The following is a 23783-nucleotide window of genomic DNA, read 5'->3' on the forward strand; positions in this document are numbered from 1 at the left end:
TTGCTAGTTGTTCTAGTTCAGTCCCTTACTTTGCCAAACAGCTAAAGAATTGTCCAAGTCAAACGTATTTGAAATGTAACAGAAATCTGAATCGATTAGCCTTTAGTGGTGCAAGATTACATGCCATAAAGCAGAGATCGTACACTCTGGTTTTGTCTAGCTGGAGGATGGAACGAGCAGAAAGAGAACTACAACTACATCTTTTATTCAACTGTGTTTCAAATCAAGGACAGAGTTTGTACTTACAAAACATAGTTCACAATGACAGTATAACAAACAGCTTCTGTAGCACAGAAACTGAGCTAAGGAGCTTAGCAAATAAAGAAAATATTCACAATACTAAGATATATCCATAGTGCGTCCAGTTAGGTACTGATGATTTGCCGACAGGACTATGTATATGATAGTTTAGAGCCTCTTAGATTTTTCTGAACCTGTGTTCCTTTTCCCAAACGGGACAGCCAGCTTCGGACACGACGGTGTTTTGCCAACAACTCATCATGACCTGGGAGGAATTACTTTATTTCCACTAGTGGCCATAGGAATTAGCAGTTTTCTGTACTGCAGAGGCAAGTGACGCTCTATCAGTACATTTAAAGGCATCTTATCTGTTACCAGCCCTTGCCTGGAGAAAAGAAGAGATGAGGGATATGGAAAGAAAAGACAAAAAGTACATGTGTGAGTCCAGTTCATATTGGTTTATTTATAACTAATGCTCATTAGGTCTATTAGCCCAAAGCATCCCCAGTTCAGCTGGAGTGTGGTTAGGCAGCAGAAAAGAAGCTCTCAGCAAAATCCATCTATTGCCATTGAGAATTATGACTGTAGGTTCAGACAACTGAGAGACCAGCTAGATATTTTCCTTAATGGCAAGGCAAGTTGGCATAGACATCTATTGCCATGATAATCCAAAAGAAATGAAGGCGTGAAGTGGGACTGCATGAACCTTCAGCTGTTAGTGACAGTGCAGACAGTTTGTTTTAAAGGTCCTTTAGCACCAAGCAGAAATAACCGCTCTAAATCTCACATGTTCACCAACAGACATTAGTCCAAAACACTGACATTTGCGTCTGTACTCCATCTACAATATTCACACACAGCTGTTAAGTTGGGATTCCAGAGAATCCCAGCATACTATGAATGAGCTGTATGTTCATTCTCATTTTGCTCCTCTTTATTTATTTATTTATTTATTTATTTATTTATTTATTTATTATTTTTATTACATTTATATACCGCCCCCCCAGCCGAAGCTCTCTGGGCGGTTTACAACAATTAAAAATAGTAAACATTAAAAGTACACAAAAATTTAAAAAAACATAAAAACAGTATAAAAACAACAACAGTATCCATTTAAAACAACAATTCTGGGGTCCATTAAAAACAAACTTAACGTTATTAAATGCTGCTTAAAATGCCTGGGAGAAGAGAAAGGTCTTGACCTGGCGCCGAAAAGATAACAACGTTGGCGCCAGGCGAGCCTTATCGGGAAGATCATTCCACAGTCGAGGGGCAACCACTGAGATTATGGGATAACCACTTCATGGGATAACAGCTAAATGAATGAGGAAGGGCTTTGTTGAGCTGCATGTTGCTCAAAAAGGGGATCCTGTCTTGTCATTCCCTTTCCAAATCTCATGCTGATCAGCTGATTTCTGGGGGAAGGGGGGGGAAGCTGAGCCGCTGCTCTAGAACATCTGTACCGTTTGATGTAGCACCCTTGAAACGAGCCACAAAACATCACTTACCGTCTCATGAGGAGCTCCAGATCAGCTGGCTCCGTCATCTTCCGTTTAGCGTGATTTGTATAGACCTCCAAGTCGTCGCTTAGATGCTTGAAGTACAGGTTCACACTGGAAAGGTGAGGCATAAAGTTAGTTGGGCAGGCTACAGTCATCCATGTCAAGATGGGCTGTGCTGCAAGGCCTCAGGAGGACCCGTCTCCAGAAACAAGTGTTTTATTAAGCGCTCAGGAACCAGAATTGGATGGAAATTGACAACACAATATCCTTCACACTATTTATAAGAACTTTAATTTTTTTGGTCCAAAACTGTTCGGGTGGCAACCTCTCCCCACTCCTCCAACGCAATTAATTTGTATGAGAGTTGTTTGCTGGACTCACCATTTCTCCACAGCCTTGAAAACGTCCTTGGCCACTGGCATCCGCACATAATGCTTGAATATATTTTTTACGAAGTTACTGGGGAAAGCTGGCTCACGTTTTTCTCTGCGGGCCCTCGCAGCTGGCCTTGGAACCCGTTTCACCGAAGGCTGCTTTGAAGGAGACCTCCAAGAGAAACGGGAAGTGCGAGATGTACATACTCTACAAGCGCTACAAGAAAGGCTGCTGCTGCTTCCCGTAACGCTCGTATAATCAGTCTCTACAATGAAGCATGATTCACTTTCTCAGGGAAGCACCACATAAATTTTCTGATTTTAGAAGTAGTGGATACCTCAGCTACCATGTCAATAAGCAGCTCTTCAGTAGATATACTCATGGGGTGGGGAGGAGGATCATGTGGAACACGGCGCTTTGAAGCCCTTCTGCAATCCCTATATAATGCAATATATATCCCTAAAGCCCTCCTGCAAATCCTCTGCGTCCCTTTAACAAAATGTTCTGATTCATTTAGACTGTTAGCAACTCAAGCAGTTCGCGAACGTTTCCAAACAGTTCTGCTCAGACGAAAGCCTTGCAAGGAATTTTATGGAGGTCTAGAGCAAGGACAGGCAATATTTTAGGCTGTTGAGGACCACATGTGGTGTGGCATCAGAGGCAGGACACAAACAAGATCATTGGGGGCAGGGGACGCTAAAGCTTCTCTTCACACATCACCCCAGTAACCCTGGCTGCACAGGATTCCTGGGGTGGGGGACCCTGAAACCTCCCTCCCCCTGTGATTCTGGCTGCACTGAGATGGATTTTTCAGGGGAAGAGAACACGTGGGAGTGACTCTCCCCATGCGTCCCCTTACCCAGCTCAATTGGGCTCTTGCCTGGAAAAAAAACCTCTGACAGAATTGCAACTCAGCTGGTGAAGGGGGTGTGCAGGGTGCATCATCCCTACATGCCCTCTTCTTCAATACAGTGGTGGGAAGGAAAGGGGGAGAACCTGTGGCAGGCCACACTCTTGTGTCGGGAAGCTGAGCATTCTGAAGAGGCTAAAGAAGCTGTGCAATGTCTGTGAACTACAAGCCCTGAAGGTATGGCTCTTTTTATAGCTGCAGGCAATGGGAGGCAAAGCAGAGGATTTCAGGCAGCACATCCAGCTGCTGAGGGCTGGAGTTCTGTCACACAGCAACTGTACGTACCTAGAAGCAGCGACTTTCAGGGTATGTGGGGTGGACAGCAAAGGTGAACACTGGAAGGCTCTAAGACGCACAAATGCTGGTGTCTTTCCAGTTGGCTCTGCGTGGGAAAAGAAATGTAAGCCCCGTGTACGCCAAATCCAAGAAGAATGAAGCATGGGTTGACAGAGGGAAGAGTCACGGGAAAAGTTGCTTTGAGCTCCCTTTTCATAGCTGATCCAGCCACCCACCAGAAGCGCTAGAAGGATTGGATTTTTGAATCAGCAACTGATTTCTCGGGACTGGAAAGGAATCTGGCTGAGAAGCCCAGGTAGCAGCTTGGAGCAGAGATGGCACTTAGTTATTACATTTCTTTTATCGCCCCAAAGTAATTCAAAACAAGTAATGCTCTGGGACAGGGCTGCTGCACTTTCTGTCAAGCCCTGCCGTGGCACGCTCAAAAGGGCAAAAACATTCCCTTTCTGTTCTGAACATCTGAATGGACTCCACCAAGAGCCAGGCTTAAATTCCACGTGTCTGTGCTACCATGAGAATCTGCAATCCGACTCTACAGTCCCTAAGGGCGGCCGGGAGGGGGGGGAATCTCCTCACCATCCTTTTCAGGGTCCGTTTCAGCCTCGGATATAGCCTCAGGATCCATTTCAGCTTCTGACACCTCGTTGTGCTCCGTTCCTTCACCCAACGTTCCTCTCTTTTCACCTCCATTACCAGCTTGTTGAGCTGTTCCATCTATTGTCTCCTTTGTGGCTGGGCACTCCAACTGCTCAGGGTCCTTGCCACTTACACGGCTGCTTGGAGTTCGAGTTCCAGTCCTTTGGGGGATGTCAGCAGCTGCCAGCCAATGGTAAATGAACACACACCCTAACTTGGTACCTTTTAGAAACCTATTCGTGCACTGCTTCTTGAGTGCTATCTAGGTCTGATGCTACCCTTGTACAATTCCCTAATGATCCACCTTTCCCAGATTTCCATAAGCTACAGGCTTGGCCTGAGACAGTGAGAGTTGGGCAGAGCAGGTACATTAAAAAGGTCACCTTTAAACTTCCATCTCTATCAGAAAAAGAAGTGGGGAGGCTATAGCCAGGGCACTGAAGCTACATCCTCTTGGCATTGCTCAGTCCCATTTTGGCTGCTGAGATTACACCAGATATGGCTCACACATTATGCAGCCTTATGAACTACAAACAAACAGATGGAATGCTGTGGGTGTGCTAATTATGAAGCAGCTCTACAAATGTAGTAAATAATTGCCCCTGCTTGAACCAGAGGTGGAGCATCCCAGACCTATAGATCCAGTCAGGCTTCCTCCACCCTTGCAACTCAGGCGTTCCTAGTCATATGTCCCCAGTTAAAGCCTCTTTGATTAATCAATAAACTATGAAAGATGCTGCTTACTATGGCAAACCCTGCCTTTCATTTCGTTCCAGTACCGTCTTTGTATCAATTCTATGTAGGTAGCCAAGTGGCAGAGGCAGGACCTGTTTCAAGACAATTATTCCAGAAACATCACAGCAGTACAAGAAAGAAATGCCTCCACTGACAACTTCAGATCTTCTTAAAGGAGAAGTCCTTGCAAAAGTTATCTGTGTAATGTTGGCAATGTGCCCCTTCCCAAGAAGGAGTCCCACTACCAGCTGCATGTACTTACCCCTCTCACCGGGGAATAGTTCCTCCTCCAGGTTGGCCTCTGATATGCCCTGGTCCATAGCTGGAAACACACTGCTGTCCAGGTTCTCGATTATGTGCACTACCATTTCTCTTACCGAACACCTGGTAGATTTCTTATGTAGCGAACCGGACAGGTGGCCTAACCGTGCTTCTGGGAGTTTGGCATCAGCTGGTGTGGATGCTCTTGCTGAGTCCATCTCTAGGAGTATGGCATCAGCTGGCGTGGATGCTATTGAGTCCATCTCTAGGAGTTTGGCATCAGCTGGCGTGGATGCTATTGAGTCCATCTCTAGGAGTTTGGCATCAGCTGGTGTGGATGCTCTTTCTGGGCCCAAGTCTAGATTGTGCAGAAAATAGAAGGCTGTGGTTTGGAAACAACAGTATAATAAGAGTGATAACACTCAAACCACAAAGACATCAAAACAACTTTCATAGATGAATAATTCAGAAACTTTACAAATGTACAAAGAACAGGCACAGAAACTTTACAAATGTACAAAAAACAGGCACATCAACAATATTTATAGGATGTTCACACTAACATTCACAACAAAGCCTGCAATATCAACATCTAATATACATATAGTGAACTATTCACATGAAGCGTCTTTTATATAAACAGTAGTCCGGTACTAATTGCTGTTTCGAAGATTCTTCCTCAGTATGATGCTGAAAAGTAATTCAAAAACACCATACTCAGCATTTATAAGCAAAAACATATATTGTTATGCAATGCAAACACAACAGAAAATATTGGCCTCACCAACTAAGTTTACAGAAGGAGCCACGGCTACACAATTAGAAAGGAACCCACCAGGGTTTATCTAAAGAAAAGATAATGAAATTTATCGTTATAAACAATTCACAACCTCAGTAAATGATGCACACCCATGCTGTAAAAACTATCTAAGCTTACCACCATATCATTCTCGTTTCTTCAAGCCGACAGGAATGCTCTCAGTTCTTTAAAGAGTTTTCAAAAAAGCTCCCCGTTCTTATAGTATAGTTTAAGTGATTTAATTGGCTAATAAATCATCCTAAGGAAGGAAAGCTGTGAGCTCTAAAGTAGCATTTAATCCGAAAGGTTGAATACAATTAAGACGATGTATCCATTCAGCTTCCCTTTGGAGAAGTTCCTTGTTCAAATCACGATAATTATACTGAAGGGGAAAGATCCTGTCAATAACAAAAAACTGGAATTCGTTATAATGATGATGGTACTCAATAAAATGTTGAACTAATGGTGCCTCCGTTATCCCATTTCTAAGTTTTGAACGATGTTCAATAATTCGTGCCCGTACACTCCTCATAGTTTTGCCCACATAAATTAAACGACAAGGACAGATAATGATATAGACCACCTTCTCCGTAGAACAGTTAGAAAAGTATTTTAAATCAAAGGTGCTATTTTCTGTAGGATGTTGAAAGTTCTTAATTTGTAATGCCAAGTCGCATACTGAAGAACCCCCACACCTATAATGTCCTTTTATGCTATGTGTGGGGTTCTTTGGTGTGGATCTATATCTGAATGTATTAGATAATCTTTAAGATTCTTAGTCCTTTTCCAGCCAATTCGTGGTGGTACCCCACATCCTGGAAGATGGTTGATAATATGCCATGACGTTTAATAATTCTCATAATAACATGTGCAGTTGGTGAGTACTCAAATGCACATGAGAGTCGGTCAGTGGTTGGACGTGAAGATCTGGTCAATAGAGAGTTCCTGGAAACGGAATTCACGCGTCGCTCAGCCTCATTAATCACCCTATGAGGGTATCCCCTATCTAGTAGTGATTGATGAAATGTTACTTTTTGATCATTGAAATTTGAGTAATCCGTTGAAATACATTTAAAGTTGACCCACCGGAAGATTATTTCGTAAATGGCGAGGATGGAAAGATGAATAATGAAGGAGAGAATTCCTATCCATAGGTTTTACAAAAGTTTTAAAGCACAACGCATTATTTTTCCGATATGTAATTGTATCCAAAAAAGATATTGACCTAATATCACTCTGAAAGGTAAATTTAATATGATCATGAAGTATATTCATCCAGTTTTTAAAAGCTTCAAAGGAGTTTGGGTTTTTATAAATCAAAAAGATATCATCTATAAACCGTTTATAGACAATTAACTCTTTATAGAAGGGATTTGTTATAGGATGGCAAATACACAATTCCTCCAAATTAGCCATGAATAGATTTGCAATGCTAGGTGCAAATGGGCTCCCCATCGCAACTCCCTTTACTTGGAAGAAAAATTCATCAGCAAACCTGAAATAGTTTTTTTCCAAAATGATGTCAATTAATTGTAGCAAAAAATGAGTCGGTGGAACATTATTACTGCGCTTATTTAAATTTCTGCAGCAACGCGGGCTTCATCATGTGGGATGTTGGTATATAAAGCCTGCACATCCATAGTGACCAATAAGGATTGAGATAGAACATGTAATCCCTCAAGCTTCTTGATAAAGTCCGTGGTATCTCTTAAGAATGTAGGCGTAGCTGCCACCAAAGGCCGTAAAAAAGAGTCAACATATTTCGAAAGTGGTTCAAGTATTGAATTTGACCCTGACAATATTGGGCGTCCAGGTGGAGGAAAAATGGGCTTATGTATTTTAAGAAGAATATAGAAAACAGGAACACGGGGGAAACGATTCTGAAGAAACTCAGCCGTTTTTTCATCAATATGGCCTGCCAGGACAGCCTCTTCAACAACAGTTTTTATAATAAAGGCAATATGTTTCGTGGGGTCAGACCTAATTGGTACATAGAAAGCAGTATCTCTTATTTGTTTATAGATCTCATCTAAATAGTCCTGACGTTTTAGTATAACTATAGCGCCCCCCTTGTCAGCCTCTTTTGCTGAGTATGGTGTTTTTGAATTACTTTTCAGCATCATACTGAGGAAGAATCTTCGAAACAGCAATTAGTACCGGACTACTGTTTATATAAAAGACGCTTCATGTGAATAGTTCACTATATGTATATTAGATGTTGATATTGCAGGCTTTGTTGTGAATGTTAGTGTGAACATCCTATAAATATTGTTGATGTGCCTGTTCTTTGTACATTTGTCAAGTTTCTAAATTATTCATCTATGAAAGTTATTTTGATGTCTTTGTGGTTTGAGTGTTATCACTCTTATTATACTGCCCATGTCTAGATTGGCAGAGTTAAATTGGTCAGGAATCACAGACATTCAGACAGTGCAATATACAAGCAGAAGAAAGGATCTCAAGATGCATACAGAGTCCGAAATTTCTTTCTCTCTATGCAAGGGGAAGAATTCCCTATTAGCTAAACTTGTCCCTGATGTGCTCCAAGAGCCACAGCTATCTTTTTTATGGTGAGAAAGTTAACATATTGGATGGAACAAGGAAAGTAAATTACTAAACCAACTGCTAGACATGGAAGGATTGAAGGATACACTTTCCTCAGTTCCACTGCAAGTTACTTACTGGTGGTCAGATGCTCTTCAGGACTTAAGGACTGCTCCATATGACTGTTTCCATGCAGGCTCTCTTGCTGAACTCGCCTGGGAGTAACAGTCCTTTCCTGGGGAACACCTTCCAATTCACCTGCATGTTCTGTGCCTGGCGTTAGCATCTCCTTGCAGCGACTGTGTATCAGTCCTTCCCCAGCATCCTGCAGACTCCCTTCCTGCTCTTCTGTTGGACAATCAGCCTCTTCCTCCGATTCAGCTTCCATCTCATTGGCACTTCCAGCATCCGGTGTCAAGATCTCTTTTGGGACACTCTTGGTCACTGTTTCAACGTCCATGTCAGACACGGCATCCTGATTAGAGGGCAGCACGCTCCCGCTGGCTGAAGATTGCCTAGCCGAGGCATGCCGAGAACGGCCAACAGAAAGCCCTGCTCCACTCTGCCCCCTGGACAAAGGGTGGGCAAACAGCTCCGTGTTGGCAGAGCGCATCTCTGAATCATCTGACAATAGAGTTGTTGCTTGCAAGTCCACAAGGTAGCTTTGTGCTGTTGGAAACATTTCAGAAAGAGATGCCGGCTTTGAATGGAGAATGCCAACCTGACTTCAGCCCCCTATTCCTGCACCATTCCACATGCACCACACTTTGAACTTTACTAGCTTTGTTTCTGCCCTTAGAAGTTATTCTATCCCTGTCTCATGGGCTCCTATTCACAGATACCCCCCAGGCCAGGAGAGAACTGAGGCAAACTCACAGTTTTTTATTTGCAGCAGGTTTTGTTCAATGTCTCCTTCAAAGTCCTTCACGTTAACACCTCTGTAATTCTTTGGCCTACGGATTAAGCCTTTTTTCCCAGCGGAGCGCAACGGAGCTGGGGTTGTAAAAGAGATCTGTAGAGACCTGAGAACATAAGAACAGCCCGCAAGGATCAGATGTTATTCATCTTGCACTGGATAAAAATATCTTAGAGTGGTCAGTTTTGTATGCGTATAAATGGAACACAAACTCCTGTGCACAGACTCGCCAGCTGGCACATGCGTCCACCTCGCCTCTGGACTCTTTCCTACTGAATCCCAACGGAGCAGCCAGTTCCTGAACCACTGGAGCTCAGCTGTCTTAGCCATGCTCAAGCTAAGACCAGAGAACATAAGCCTATCCCATCTGGGTGGACAAACAAACCTAGAAAGCAGCTGGTGTACGTCCTCCTCCCATCCAGACAAATAACTGAGCTAATTGTGAACACAGGCTAGTGTCACAAATTCAACGAAAATTAAAACCAAACACCACAAGAACAAGTTGCACCCTGAGAAAAACGCATCATGGGATGCCATTCTGGCAGTTGGGCTGGCTTTTTCACAGATACAATGAGCACTGCAAGAATAAAGGGAAATCTGGTAAGCAAGCCAAGAAGTCGCTACAAGCAAAAGCGACTTGTGGACTGAGAGAGCACAGAGATTAAAACGTAGAGATAAGTTGATATTATTTACCATGCTGCTGAAGCAGGAAGATTTTTCCTATCCTGCCCAGGTTGCAGGCAGGTTGGAAGCCTCTAAACTCAGGGAAAGGGAAGAGGAGGAAGCTAGGTAGCTTTTACTGTCAGGCATTGGAATGATGTTGATTTGGTAGAATTGAAATAGGAAATTTTAAGCAGCCTGGATATTCGTACATAGGCTACATTCAGATGATCTTCCAAACTGTTATGCAGAATGTGTGGCCCTCCAGATGTTGAACTGCACCTGCCATCAGTCCAAGCCAGCATAGCCAATTTTTGTGAACTGCCCAGAGAGCTTCGTCTATTGGGCAGTATAGAAAAGCAACAAATAAATAAAAGTTGAAAGACAAGGTTCAGTCCAACGACATCTGGAGGGGCACACGTTCCCCAACACTGGTTTAAAGGATCAGGAGTCCCAGACAGCCTTGGGTTTTGTGCATCCCTTTCTCCCACTCCCTCCACACGGACAAGAGGTGGAAATTAGATGGTTGTAAGCTTATCCCCTCAGCCAAATTCCAATTTCAGAGAAACTCTCGCGGTCTATATTCCGGTGGTGAGTGGGTCCAAAGGAAAAGAGGTGGGACTAAAAATACCAGCGCACTGTAGCTTAAAGCTCTTATTGCCATTGAATGGATACCGTTGTTTTTATGTTTTTGATGGTTTTAAATTTTGTATATTTTTTAATGTTTACTGGTTTTAACTTTTGTAAACCGCCCAGAGAGCTATGGCATTGGGACAGTAAATAAATGTAATAAATAAATAAACTTAAGCCTTCAGAGAGGCATTTCAACCTTTTAGAATGGGCGCGGGGGAGGGGGAGGAATTACACAAAAACTGGGACGCCACCAGATGGGGGGGGGGGAGAGGGTGCAGTCAAGGTGTAATTTTGATAATTCTATCAAATTACCGCTACCCAATATCTTCACACAAAGCATCAATTTCTTCACTTGGGCCGGGTGGAAACACAAACTGAAAATTCTTTTTCTTTCACTTTTTGCACAAACATCAACTTATTTTTCTGTAATTTACATTTCAACATCCTAGGAGCCGACAATCCCAAGAGCGGTACATTACTTAACTACATGTCTGCGCTTGCAAATTGATTCCAATGGCCATCCTTTGTAACTACAGCGTGCACAGCTGAAATTAACTTTGGATCAAACGATCCACCAGGGGGCAATCCAATACAAAAAGACATCCATTCATACTCACAAAACTCTTTTTAATTCATTTTTACACAGTTTCAAAGGGGCTTGGCCTTCTGGGGAACCCACACCCCTGATGTATGCTGTGCAGTGGAGGACTAATTGCTTGTTTTACCACAAACACAGAGAAAAGAGGTTTCTAGATCATAACTTACTTTGTCAGTGATGTGTTGTCCAGCAATGCCTGTGCTGAAAAAAAAAGGCCAACGCACATGTTAGATGACTATGCCAACGAAGTGTGCAAGTTTTACATCTTGCAAGAACGCTAATGAACAAATAAGCCATGCTGAGAGAAGGAACTTCACAAAGCTGTATTTTGTTTTTATGTCGCTTTTAAATCCGTCCTTTGCATGTTTTATATTGATTTTGCTGGTTTGTGACCATAATAAATAATAATTGAATTCTCAAGTCACCACACAGAGGAGCACTCATTCTTTAAGAATCTGGGGCTATTTCCACCACCGCATGGAGGAAGAGGATCCTGTTTAGGTGCTCCCATTTGCCTTCACTAGGCAAACCAAAACCAGGGTTGACTCTTGTTACACAGAGAAGCAGTTGTAGGTCTGTCCCTTTCATCATGGTTACTCCCAAATTGTTAAATAATTTTCAGTTATGAAGATGATAAAGTTCTAACAAATCAATCATTCCCAGATTAATTTAGGATTAGGCCAAGATAAGCCTATAAATTGATATCTTAAACAGCAAGTTTGGCAAGAGGTGCGATCCAGGGTAGGCACTCCCTTAATTGCTTTTCTTAGAAATTGTAACCTGTCCCAAAGGATGGAAAATGACACAACTCACTAAACAGTTGCCTTTGCTCGATTATCTTGGAGCAATAACATTCATAAAAACACCAGACTTTCTGGTGCAGCCTGGCCTTCAAAGCTCTCACTCACCTGCACTTGAGTCAAGTTGCTTATTCAGACCTCTCTCAAACTCAGAAAGACGGACCTTTTTCGACCTGGTTTTGAGCAGTGCAATCCGAGACTTATCTTTGGGAGCAGATTCAGGCAAACTGATTTCTAGGTTGCTAAAAGATGACAAGACAAGTCTTCAGTGTATGGCAATAGTGGAATGCCACCTTCATGGAAATATACCAACTTTCCCTAGCAGTCCTACTAAGTAAGAACTCACCTTCATAGATCTGGTTTGCACAATCAAAACAGCCCACTGTGAGTTGTTTAAGCCATGATGGGCTGCGGCGCCTGACTGGAGCTTGTTGTGCCGTGCCTACCTGGGGACCATGGGTTAGGCACTGGCTTGCACTGGCTGCCTGTATGTTTCCGAGCCCAATTCAAGGTGCTGGTTTTGACCTATAAAGCCTTACACGGCTTAGGACCACAATACCTGACAGAACGCCTCTCCCGACGTGAATATACCCGTTCAACATCTAAGGTCCTCCTCCGGGTGCCTACTCCGAGAGAGGCTCGGAGTGTGGCAGCGAGGGACAAGGCCTTTTCGGTGGTGGCCCCAGACTATGGCATGATCTCCCTGACGAGGCTCGCTTGGCACCAACGCTGCTATCTTTCCGGCGCCAGGTGAAGACTTTTCTCTTTGCCCAGGCATATGGCGGCACATCTTAATCACCCACATGTTTAGTTTTTTAACGGTTTTTAATGCTTTATGTGTGCATGTTCGGTGTTCTAGAATTTTAAATTTTGTATACTCGTTTTTACCTTAATTTTAGAATTTCTGTAAACCGCCCAGAGAGCCCTGGCTATGGGAGCGGCATATAAGTGCAATAAATAAATAATAAAATAAATTATGCAAGAGTTAAACAAGCCTCGCATAACCCAACAACAGACCATGGGTTGTTTAACCCTCGCACCATCCCTGGGTTCACAGAACACAACAAGCTGTGGCCAGGCATTGAATATTCAAAATGCCAGATGGCATGCATCACTGCAGAATAAATAAGTTGCAGTGGGCTCTTTGATCATGCAAACCAGCCCATTGTTTTTAAGGGGAAAATAGATGACCAAACAATTTTGGGTGCATTGGCTAGAATTTGTGCTACACCAAACATAACAACGTGAACTTCTATCAGTGACTTACGTACTGAGCCATAGCTACAGGGACACTGCCTGCTCCTTAGGTCAGGAAGCAGGGGCCAATATGGGATCTTAGTCCAGTGGAACTGAAATGAGCAGGTGCTACTGCCCAGAAGTAGCAGCGTATTTGTCATTGTACATACATACATGTTTCATGCACAGAATATCAGTCATAAATCACACCCTTATGAAATACCATGATACCAACTATGGCATTAGCTGCATGTCCAAATGCTCATCAGTAGTGACCATGTATCAGATTTACATTTCTCTGTTCTGTTTGTGTGATCTTGCTGGGAAAAAAACTTTTCATATTTCATTGCTAATGAATCCACTACTACTTACAAGAGAAGACAAAATTGCAAAAGAAATCTGCTTGCTTTTACTGTTATGAATATGATTTATGCAGCGCCATCATTGCACTTTATAGAACAACCTTTCCCAACCTGGGGGCCTCCAGATGTGTTGGATTACAACCTCCATCATCACTCACAAGTATCATCCCTAGCCAACAGTTACAATTAATTTGTAAGCGTTTTGCAATTGAGCTATTGCTTTTCCCCAACGCAAAGCCCAGTGGTTTTGTTCTTGAAGCCACTGTAGTATAAATAAATAATAATAATAATATTTCTTACCCCAAGCACCACATGCTGCCCCAGTTCTCTCATGAAAGTCTTTCCAAGCAGAAGACACATGGGCAGCCATTAAGCTTCTGCAGGGATAGCCTGCGTTTTTGTTTTTTTTAATTTCCCCTTAAAGCTTCCATCATGATGAATAACTGGTAGATTAGATCCCTGTCTTTCTTGCAATAACAAAGCTAGCCAACCCTTTCTCCCCTGCATATACAGTATCAATAAAACAGCTAGTCAGCTTTGTCCTGCCTCCACATCAACACATACTGGGAACAAAAGTAGCCACCTCTCAAGTGAGTAAAAGGCTTGTACATTTTAAGGCCCATGAAGTAATATCACTGAGTACAATATGACTGTAAAGAACAGTCAGATCAAGATTGTACCTTCATAATTTCAAAGACAACTGCGCTGTTACAATAATAATTTGTCAGGAATATATTATATATAAAAACATAAAGAGAATATATATATGGCTATCTCCTTGCTTAAACATATCTCAGAAAATATGTGAAGTTACAAATCATCTTACAAGAAGCAGAAATAATTCTGTTAGTTAAGGCAAGTTCAGGGCTTGAAGAGTTTTTAAAACCCTCATACCCATCCAGAAAGGAAACTAGATTCCACACTATTTCCTTTATGAAGTGCAGCAGTTACAAAGAGATTTATTCAAAGTAAATAGCCTTAGGACTGCTTAATTATATTTTAATACACACACACGAAAAAGCCACTTACCTGCAGGGAACATGTGCAGGAGGGAATTTGAAGACTGTCTCCACTGGTTTTGGGGAATCAGGCTTTTCAGGAACCAGAGGGGAAACTATTGGCTCTGTCAAGAGAACAAATGACAAATTTTATTTCCAGAGGTCCTTCAGATGAATTACGATTCCAGCAAGAGGTTGGGGTGGGCAGATATTCCTATCTTCATATTTAAAGCAAAGAATAATAAGAGAGCAATCCTACAGTTCTTGGGTGGGTGTCTCAGGGACCATAAGATGGTTTGGGAAAAGATCACGCCGTCGTTCGTGTGATCTTGTGCATATGATGTCAACCAGGGTGCAGAACTTCTTTCAGCCAGAGGGGCTAATTACATTTAGGAGACGTTTTCAGGGTCTGCGTTCCAGTGGGGGGCAGAGCCAAAATAACAGCACATTCAAGCTTAAGACTCTTACAGCCAGTAACTAAGCCTTCAGAGAGAAATTTCAAGCTTTTAGAATCGAGAAAGAAGGGGCAAAGCCCACAAAACCACCAAACAATAGGTGGCTAATGGAAAGGGGGCAAGGCCATTTGGAGAATCCCACAGGGACAGACTGGAACTCCAGGTTTTGCCCCTGGGCTTGAAGTTCTTCTGCACCTGTAATATAACACATAACCTTCTTCATTTCATGAAAGACTCCATATCTTTTCTCTACTCACTAGCGCCTGAGACGGCTCTTTAACCTGTCCCCTACTTACGGGTCTGCAAGACCTTCTTGAACAGAGTTCGAGGTGTTGCGAAATCCATAGCCGTGGAGGTGGTGGGTCTTTGAAAGGCCAGAGATCTTTGAGAACCAAAGGGGATGTCCTGGGAAGAAAACAAGTCACAACAGGCAATGAAGTCAGGTGGTAGTTACACACTCCTACAATGTTAACACTACAGACTTAGAGCATCATATCACGGGGGGAAATCGTGTTTGCTTACCATCGCTTCTCCAACTGCGCATTTGTCCCTCATTACTTCCTCTTTTGAAAGAAGAAGTAAACAACCTGCACATGGCCCATTCTGTGGGACGTTTTGATTCTGCTGCTGCTCCTGCACACAGCAGGAGCAGGAGTGACAACTTCCATCTTAAAAAATAAGTTGGATTTACTGGTGTGTGTTTCCATGGCACGAAAAAGGCTAGAAGGGGAGGGGGCAGACAACGTCATGAGAGGAACCCACAAAAATCTGTGAGTGCCCAATAAAAAGTGTGCAATAAAACGCTCATCTGATGAAGCTATTAAATTGGTTTAACCATCATTTCCATTTCCCAGGGCCTAACCAACCCATATGAACTCTAGCAAGATGACAAGCTTCAATATGTTGTGTACCACTGGTTGCATTTCCTGCCAGACCAGTGCCAGATATGTAGCTAAATTCTCTATTAACAACAGGCAAAACAGAGGGCGGGATTTCTGGTGTGCAATAGACCCCAAGTTTGCTTTGCTCCAATAGATATGTGATCCAGAGAGAGCATGCCCTGGCTCTCTAATCTAAGGATATATTTATTACTTTTTTATATACCGCTGAAGCTCTCTGGGCAATTTACAACCATTAAAAACTTAAAATACAATATAAAATACATAGTTAAAAGAAGAAGAAGCATAAAACCACTGTATAAAATGAAGTAAAAAACAGAATAAAGCCTAGCAGCAATGCAGAGACTTACAATACAATAACAGATTTAAAACAACAAAGCTAAAAGACTAATTTCGCAAAGCAAGATAGATGCTTTTGAACTGTGGTGTTGGAGGAAAATTCTGAGAGTGCCTTGGACTGCAAGAAGATCAAACCAGTCCATACTCCAGGAAATAAAGCCAGACTGCTCACTTGAGGGAATGGTATTAAAGGCAAAACGGAAGTACTTTGGCCACATAATGAGAAGACAGGATACCCTGGAGAAGAGGCTGATGCTAGGGAAAGTGGAAGGCAAAAGGAAGAGGGGCCGACCAAGGGCAAGATGGATGGGTGATATTCTGGAGGTGACAGACTTGACCTTGGGGGAGCTGGGGGTGGCGACAGCCGACAGAAAGCTCTGGCGTGGGCTGGTCCATGAAGTCACGAAGAGTCGGAAGCGACTGAACGAATAAACAACACAACAAAAGACTAATTTCGCAAGTTTAATTACAAAACCTAATGGGCCCTAGCATGAGTGGTTATCGTGACGTCTGGACCTGAAAACAAACCATGGGTTAACTCTGGTTTAATTATTATTATTATTATTATTATTATTATTATTTATTTATTTATATAGCACCATCAATGTCTAGGTGTGTCCCCCCCCAATCCTCCGCACCACTTATGCTGGAAGGAGGAGGCTTAACTTCTGAGTAACCGTATTATTTTATTTATTTTTATTTTTTATTTTTGGAACCCTATGAAAGCACCCCCGTTATGACAGTTGTTTCAATAACCCCCCCCAAAGCCGCAACCCATTCGGGGACGTCCTGGCTGCCCCCTCCCCTCCCCTCCCCGTCCGCCCCCATACCTTTTTGGCCTCCAACCGTACAGACCGCCTCAGCCTCCGCTTTGCCTCCGGCTCCTTCCGCAAGCTCCTGCGAGTGGCCATGGCGCTGCCTCCGCCTTGCCCACAAGCCACCCCTGAGGCGACCAAACGGCAACCGGCCTCGACCGCGGCTCTTACTCTCCCGCTCAGAGATTCAAGCAGCGGCCGCTCAGCGGCTCTCGCGAGAATTCCCCGCTCTGGCCCACCGTTCCTCCCCTCGCACGGGTTGACGGGAGCTGTAGTTCCGTGCAGCTGCCCCTCGGGGGCAATGCGGTTCTGTTTCTGGCTTAAACAGGAACGGATCCCTTCGAGGCTTTCTGTACATACAATGAATGGCACGGTAGCCAGGTGCAAAAGAGGACATAGGATCCACTGCACCTTTAAGGCGCAATCCTAATCAGGTTTAGCATTCCCCAGCCAGAGCTATTGTGACTAATTCTTTTATACGTTCTAAAAATGATAGCAATGCTGTCATAGAATAGCAGAGTTGGAAGGGGCCTACAAGGCCATCGAGTCCAACCCCCTGCTCAATGCAGGAATCCACCCTAAAGCATCCCTGACAGATGCTTGTCCAGCTGCCTCTTGAATGACTCTAGTGTGGGAGAGCCCACAACCTCCCTAAGTAACTGATCCCATTGTCGTACTGCTCTAACAGTCAGGAAGTTTTTCCTGATGTCCAGCTGGAATCTGGCTTCCTTTAACTTGAGCCCATTATTCCGTGTCCTGCACTCTGGGAGGATCGAGAAGAGATCCTGGCCCTCCTCTGTTTTGACACATCAAAAGTGTCAAAACAGCCTCTGGCACCTACCTAGAAGATAGCTGCATGTCACTGTTTAGTTACTAGTCCAATTGATTTAGAGTGCTTCCAGGTGAGGCTTTTGTCATGCAAACACTCTGGCAGAGTTCGGACAACACGCTAATGTGGGTGTAATAGGAACAAAATAGAAAACAACCATTGATTAGCGTGTTGTCCAAACTCAGCCTCTGTCTCATTCACAGAATTGTCCGTGGTGGGGTGGAGTCCAGACAATTTAACTTGTAACCTTCCTGTGTTTTTCCACCACTTCTTTTGTCTTTTTTTTTTCTTTCCACAAAAAAGCAGGGGGGAAATGGAACACCTACATAATGTCTTTTGAATTGGTCATATTTAGGTGTTCTCTGCCTGAAAGCACCCTTAGAGTCTGGAAGCTTCTCTTCCCTCAACCCTCATCACCAGCAGCCATTTCAGCAAACTGAACTGAGGAAGCACTGAGTTCCCACCCCTTTCCTTGCGGATTGTGTCTTTTAAGACTGTAAAGCCTACGGCTCACATAGATTATATGTTTCTGCAGTCTTTTTGGTTGAGGCACAGTATAAAAATGCTTCAAATAAATAAGTATTTACAAGGATTCACATCATTTATTATGAGTCTGATCTGCAATGCCTAACACCAATAGAAGTCCCATGAAAGCCAACTGCAGTAGTTCCATTTAAGGCGATGAAAAACTATTCCAGGGCATAAAGATTTAAAGCTTGTAAATGTGGAAATGTTAAAATAGATAACAGTGGCAGTGAGGAAGGGGGAGTGACTGAGTCATTTGAAATTAGGGGAAATCTGCAGAGTTCCATGACTGTTGTAGATAGTGAGGGAGTGATTCAGAGAATGAGGAAGCTCATAAAGAATCCTTGGCAGGAAATACTTGGCAACGGAAGCTGCTTCCAAAGAGCACCAAAAAACTAATAGGAGACATAAGAATAAAAGAACAGAGAGGAACATCTGGTGAAATTAAGAAACATAAATGAGAGGTGAATCAAGAGTGGGAATATGATCAGAAAAACAGGTAGAAGTCCATCCAGGAGCGTCTTATGTCAATTAATAATTCAATTTCATTATCTGTGGCGCATGTACCGTGTGGTGTGACCAGAGCTACTGTTTACCAAATCTGACTCAAACTCCTAGGGACAAATTGCTAAAGCAAAATGTGTTATTTTTGTTTGGAAATCTCTCCTCTCACAACTCAACAAAAGGGTCAGTGCATTACTGAGGTAATTCCTCTGAAATTGCACATATTATAGGCATCTTCATTCAACAACAAAGCAATTGATTTTACGGCTGCAAACCTAAGTGCGGTATACATACTTGACTTGGGAGTAAGCCTCATTGAACTCAGTGGGATTTACTTCTGAGAGAACATGCACAGTTCAGGCTGCAAAGCTTTTAAACCGCCAGCTCTATCCATGTTTACCTAGAAGTCCTACTATGTTCAGTGGGCTTATTCCACGATAAGTGTGCATAACATTACAGGGGTTTGTCCTGATCTTTTAAAGTTTAAGGATATAAACACACAGCGTAGCTGGCTGGAGCACACTGGGAGTTGTAGCAGGAGCAGGGTCGTTTTCTAGATAAACGTGCATAGGATTGCATCCTAACATATTCTGGCATAAGCTTTCATGGCCTTATAGTTCTATGCTCCACAAAAGGTTATATCAGAATAAATGTGTTAGTCTTAAGGTGCCACAAGTCTTTTTGTTGTTTTTCCCTGTAATAGACTAACACAGCTACCCTCCAGAGAGCAAGGGAAATAAAAGGTATCTTTAAAAACTAAAGTTTAAATGAGCCAGATACAGCTGCATGCCTTGAACCATCTACATAAAGGCCTGCCCCTCGTTCAAGCACATCACAGCTCCACGACACAAGTTGGAGATCTGGTCCTTATATTTAAAATATTTCTTGGCCGCCTTTCAGGGCAGAAGCCCTCCCAAGGTGCAACAATAAAACCCATAGCACCAATACGATAGCAATTAAAAAAATAGAAGAACACAATACACACAGCAATAAGAGAGCTTTATTTCTAATGGTTGTGACACCCATGTTGGCCAAACACTTTAGCTTGTGGTGTCCTTCCTTTAATTCCACGCCAGAAGCCCCTCATGGGGTTATATCCTAGGGCAGAGCTTTCCAAACTTTTCATGTTGGTGACACACTTTTTAGACATGCATCATTTCGTGACACAGTAATTCAGTTTTACTAGCAAACTGGAAATTAAACTAACCCCTTGTAAGAGATATGGACACATACATAAATTGTAATAATGTATGTATGGGGACACAACATATCTCATGAAAACCTTTCATTTGTATTTAAAAAAATATATGATTGGCAAGATAACAACATACATTTCCAAGACTTTTCACATTGAACCAATTTTGTTGAACTATGATCGAGCGGCGGTTGAAACGGTGTTCTATCAAAAAACTGGACCCATGGAATTTCTCGAATGTGTTACTTCAGGTGAAGCTGTGTCACCAGAAGTGACACGGAATCAGCTGTTTCAACCCGATTATGCATACTGTGCATGCGCAGTACCTGTATGATCCCTCGACCGTGGTGTGCATACATGGATACGATGGAAGAGGAATATACTAGTGCACCATACTAATTGGGACCTTTGCTGCGTAAAATGCATGCAAGTTGGTATTGCTTATTTCACATAGACTCAGAGGTTTCTTGTTACATTCGCGTGACACACCTACACACTCAGCTGACACACTAACGTGTCACGACACACAGTTTGGAAAGCTCTGTCCGAGGGGCTCAGGATGCTGCTGCAAACAGTTGCCCAGGGAACAAGAGGGAAAACGTCGCCAGTTTATATCTAGGTAGGGTGACCATATGAAAAGGAGGACAGGGCTCCTGTATCTTTAACAGTTGCATAGAAAAGAGAATTTCAGCAGGTGTCATTTGTATATATGGGGAATCTGGTGAAATTCCCTCTTCATCACAACAGTTAAAGCTGCAGGAGCTATACTAGAGTGACCAGATTTAAAAGAGGGCAGGGCACCTGCAGCTTTAACTGGTGTGATGAAGAGGAAATTTCACCAGGTTCTCCATATATACAAAGGACACCTGCTGAAATTCCTTTTTCAATACAACTGTTAAAGATACAGGAGCCCTGTCCTCCTTTTCATATGGTCACCCTATCTTTGGGGCAGGACAGGGCAGAGATGCCTTCTGCTGAAGAGAAACTGAGAGGCGGTAGGAAAGAGGCACGACCCTGAGTGCATTGTGGGAAGCGTAGTTTGTTTTATTTCGTTTTTGTTTTACACCTTATAGGCCGCTTTCCAGCAAAGTTCCCGCGCTTCCCTCAGGCCGGGAAAGTTCAGGCTTCGTCATAAACTTCATCTCCCCTCAAAATATAAAATGATCCGGGTGCCGCGTCCAGGGAAGGAAAAGGACACCAAAAAGACATGGGGAACATCCTAAACCCTTAAAAGACTTTTAACTTTTGTGTTTAATTAAGACGGGGAATGATTATAATTAGACCACGCCCAGAGGATGATGGGAAGGTGGCGCGGCGCGAAGGCATATGGGAGGTGTAGTTCGCGTTCCCTGACGCGCGCCCGCGCTGGTCATAAGAGGCAAGGCAGCTCTCTTCAGCCGCGCCCGCGCTGCCTGGCGGGAAGCGTAGTTCCGCCGGCGTCGCGACGCCGTGGTGCTTTGTGGGGCGGGTAGTTCCGTTTCCTGTGGCGCTGTTGTGGAGGGCAGGGGACTGTGGCGGCGACGGCGGCAGCAGCAGCGACGGCGGAGGAGCCGCCTGGTTGTGGGACTCGGTATCGGCAGGCCTTGTGGGATCTGTAGTCTCGGCTGCTTCGGGCCTGCCGGGGGAAGGAGGAGGAGGAGAAAGAGGCGGCAAAAGGCGGCACACGGCGCCGACCATGCCCGGGTTCACGTGCTGCGTGCCAGGCTGCTACAACAACTCCCACCGGGACAAGGCGCTCCACTTCTACACCTTCCCGAAGGATGCGGAGCTGCGCCGCCTGTGGCTGAAGAACGTGTCCCGGGCCGGCGTGAGCGGCTGCTTCAGCACTTTCCAGCCCACCACGGGCCACCGCGTCTGCTCCGAGCACTTCCCCGGCGGGCGCAAGACCTACCTGGTGCGCGTGCCCACCATCTTCCCCCTGCGCGGCGTCAACGAGCGCAAAGGCCACCGCGGGGCCAGGCGCGCCCGCCACGCCCCCGCCGCCGCCGCCTCGGGCGCCGCCGCCGCCGTAGCCGCGGCCGCGGCCGCTCAAGCCGCGGTCTTGCTCACGCTGCAGCAGGAGGGCGGAGCCGCCGAGGTTGGGCCGGGCCTCCGGGCGGCGGCGGGAGGGAGCGGCGGCGGCGGCGTCCCCGGCGGCGAGGACGTCAAGCCCATCGACCTGACGGTGCAGGTGGAGCTGGGCAATGCCGCCGCCGCGGCCATGGTGGGCGCCCCCGTCAGGCTGGCCTTCCTGGCGGACAACGGGCCGCTGGTGGACGGGCCGCCCGACCACTCGTACTCCCTCTCGTCGGGCACCACGTCGGAGGAGCTGCTGCGCAAGCTGAACGAGCAGCGGGACATCATCGCCCTGCTGGAGGTGAAGATGAAGGAGATGAAGGGCAGCATCCGCCGCCTCCGCTTGGCCGAAGCCCAGCTCCGCGAGGAGATCCGCGAGAAGGACCGCCTGCTGCACGCCGCCAGCCTGGGCGGCACGGCCCGCAAGCGCCACGGCCTCTGAGACCGGCCCGCTCCCCCCACCGTGGTCAAGTGCCTTGTATTGGAGGTGCTTCTCTTACGCAGGGCAGCGGACTGGGCGCCCGTGGACCCACCTGGAATTGGTTGCGTACAGGGACGGCAACGAAGGTGCAGACTTGGCAGGCAGGAAGCCCTCGTGATGAGGGCAAACGGTGCTGTGCAGCTTGGTGTGGCATTGATGCCCGAGCCACATTTCTGGCCCCTTTCCATCAGGTCTGCACTTTGACAGGCGGAGCGCCAGGTCTTAACTTGTCCGCTGACATCCTTTTCTTCACCTGTCAGGAAGCCCGGGCTCCTGCCTGAGCCAGCCCACGCTTGCTTGGACTCACATCCTAGCCCTTTACGCATATCCCTGCGAGAACTACCCACCAAGACTTGGCTACCATCGTGTGTGTTTTTTTAAAAAGACAGTCCGGGTTATTGATTGCCAGCTGATGCTGTAACTCCTTATATTACGTACTGTTCAAAGCATGGTGGCAGACGGCAGCTGCTGTGGTACTCTCAGTGGTATTGATTCTGTGGGAACTGGTCCATTTTTAACATCACTGGGGAAATGTCTCGAGTAAAACTGGATGTTTCCGCTAAGTGGGTGTAGGACTATGAGCTCATGGCACCAGCAAATGACATATAGTGCGAAGCTAATTTTGAGGAAAAATAAGTTACTTTTTAGACAAGCACACTTGGGCTGTAAACCATTTACTCTGGAGTAGTCTAACTGAAGTCCTACTGGTATACGTGGCATTGTACCAGGATTATTCTGCAGTAAATGTCTTGTTGATTAACGCCTTAGAAACCATGATCATCAGTGCATTTCATTTGTCCCTCTTTATAAAAGACAAGAGAAAAATACATAGAATGTTATGTGTCATTCCGCACCCTCCCCACCACAGAAAGTCTCCTGGCACAGAGTATGCCATTTCTGGAGTCATCTCTTAACAGTTAGAGGACAACCAGGAGTGGGTATTACCTATCATTGCATTTGTAATTGCTGTTTTGCCTTAATTTCTCTTCCTAGTCGATGGGGATTATTGTGGCCATGCCATTTTTGGAGGGCTCCACGCCCTTCACGGCTTTCAGCAATTGCTTCTTGTTTCATTTCTGCAAATACTTGATTTTCTCTGGTGTAAACCAATACTACATAGTATAATTCATTTTCACTTCTAATGTTCTGAGATGCAATCCAGCTAACATAGGAGGAATGAGGTT

The 23783-nt window shown here is 44.7% G+C and overlaps 2 protein-coding genes across 2 annotated transcripts; one reads left to right on the forward strand and one right to left on the reverse strand.

Annotated features, from left to right (window-relative positions):
- Window positions 1-189: 189 nt before the first annotated feature.
- Window positions 190-22770, reverse strand: CENPT (centromere protein T). Its single transcript, XM_063141439.1, has 14 exons — window positions 22633-22770; window positions 21955-22524; window positions 15254-15362; window positions 14534-14627; window positions 12015-12148; window positions 11274-11307; window positions 9176-9321; window positions 8438-8968; window positions 4958-5314; window positions 3901-4140; window positions 3313-3409; window positions 2124-2288; window positions 1749-1853; window positions 190-625 (listed from the first exon to the last, which is right to left on the reverse strand). Exons 1-14 carry the CDS (start codon window positions 22768-22770, stop codon window positions 499-501), a joined length of 2847 nt encoding a protein of 948 aa, XP_062997509.1. The 3' UTR covers window positions 190-498.
- THAP11 (THAP domain containing 11) lies at window positions 21498-23370 on the forward strand. Its single transcript, XM_063140943.1, has one exon. The coding sequence runs from the start codon at window positions 21739-21741 to the stop codon at window positions 22558-22560; it is 822 nt and encodes a 273-aa protein (XP_062997013.1). The 5' UTR covers window positions 21498-21738; the 3' UTR covers window positions 22561-23370.
- Window positions 23371-23783: the final 413 nt, after the last annotated feature.

Source organism: Elgaria multicarinata, chromosome 14 (assembly GCF_023053635.1).
Source record: "Elgaria multicarinata webbii isolate HBS135686 ecotype San Diego chromosome 14, rElgMul1.1.pri, whole genome shotgun sequence".
NCBI classification, from domain to species: Eukaryota; Metazoa; Chordata; class Lepidosauria; order Squamata; family Anguidae; genus Elgaria; species Elgaria multicarinata.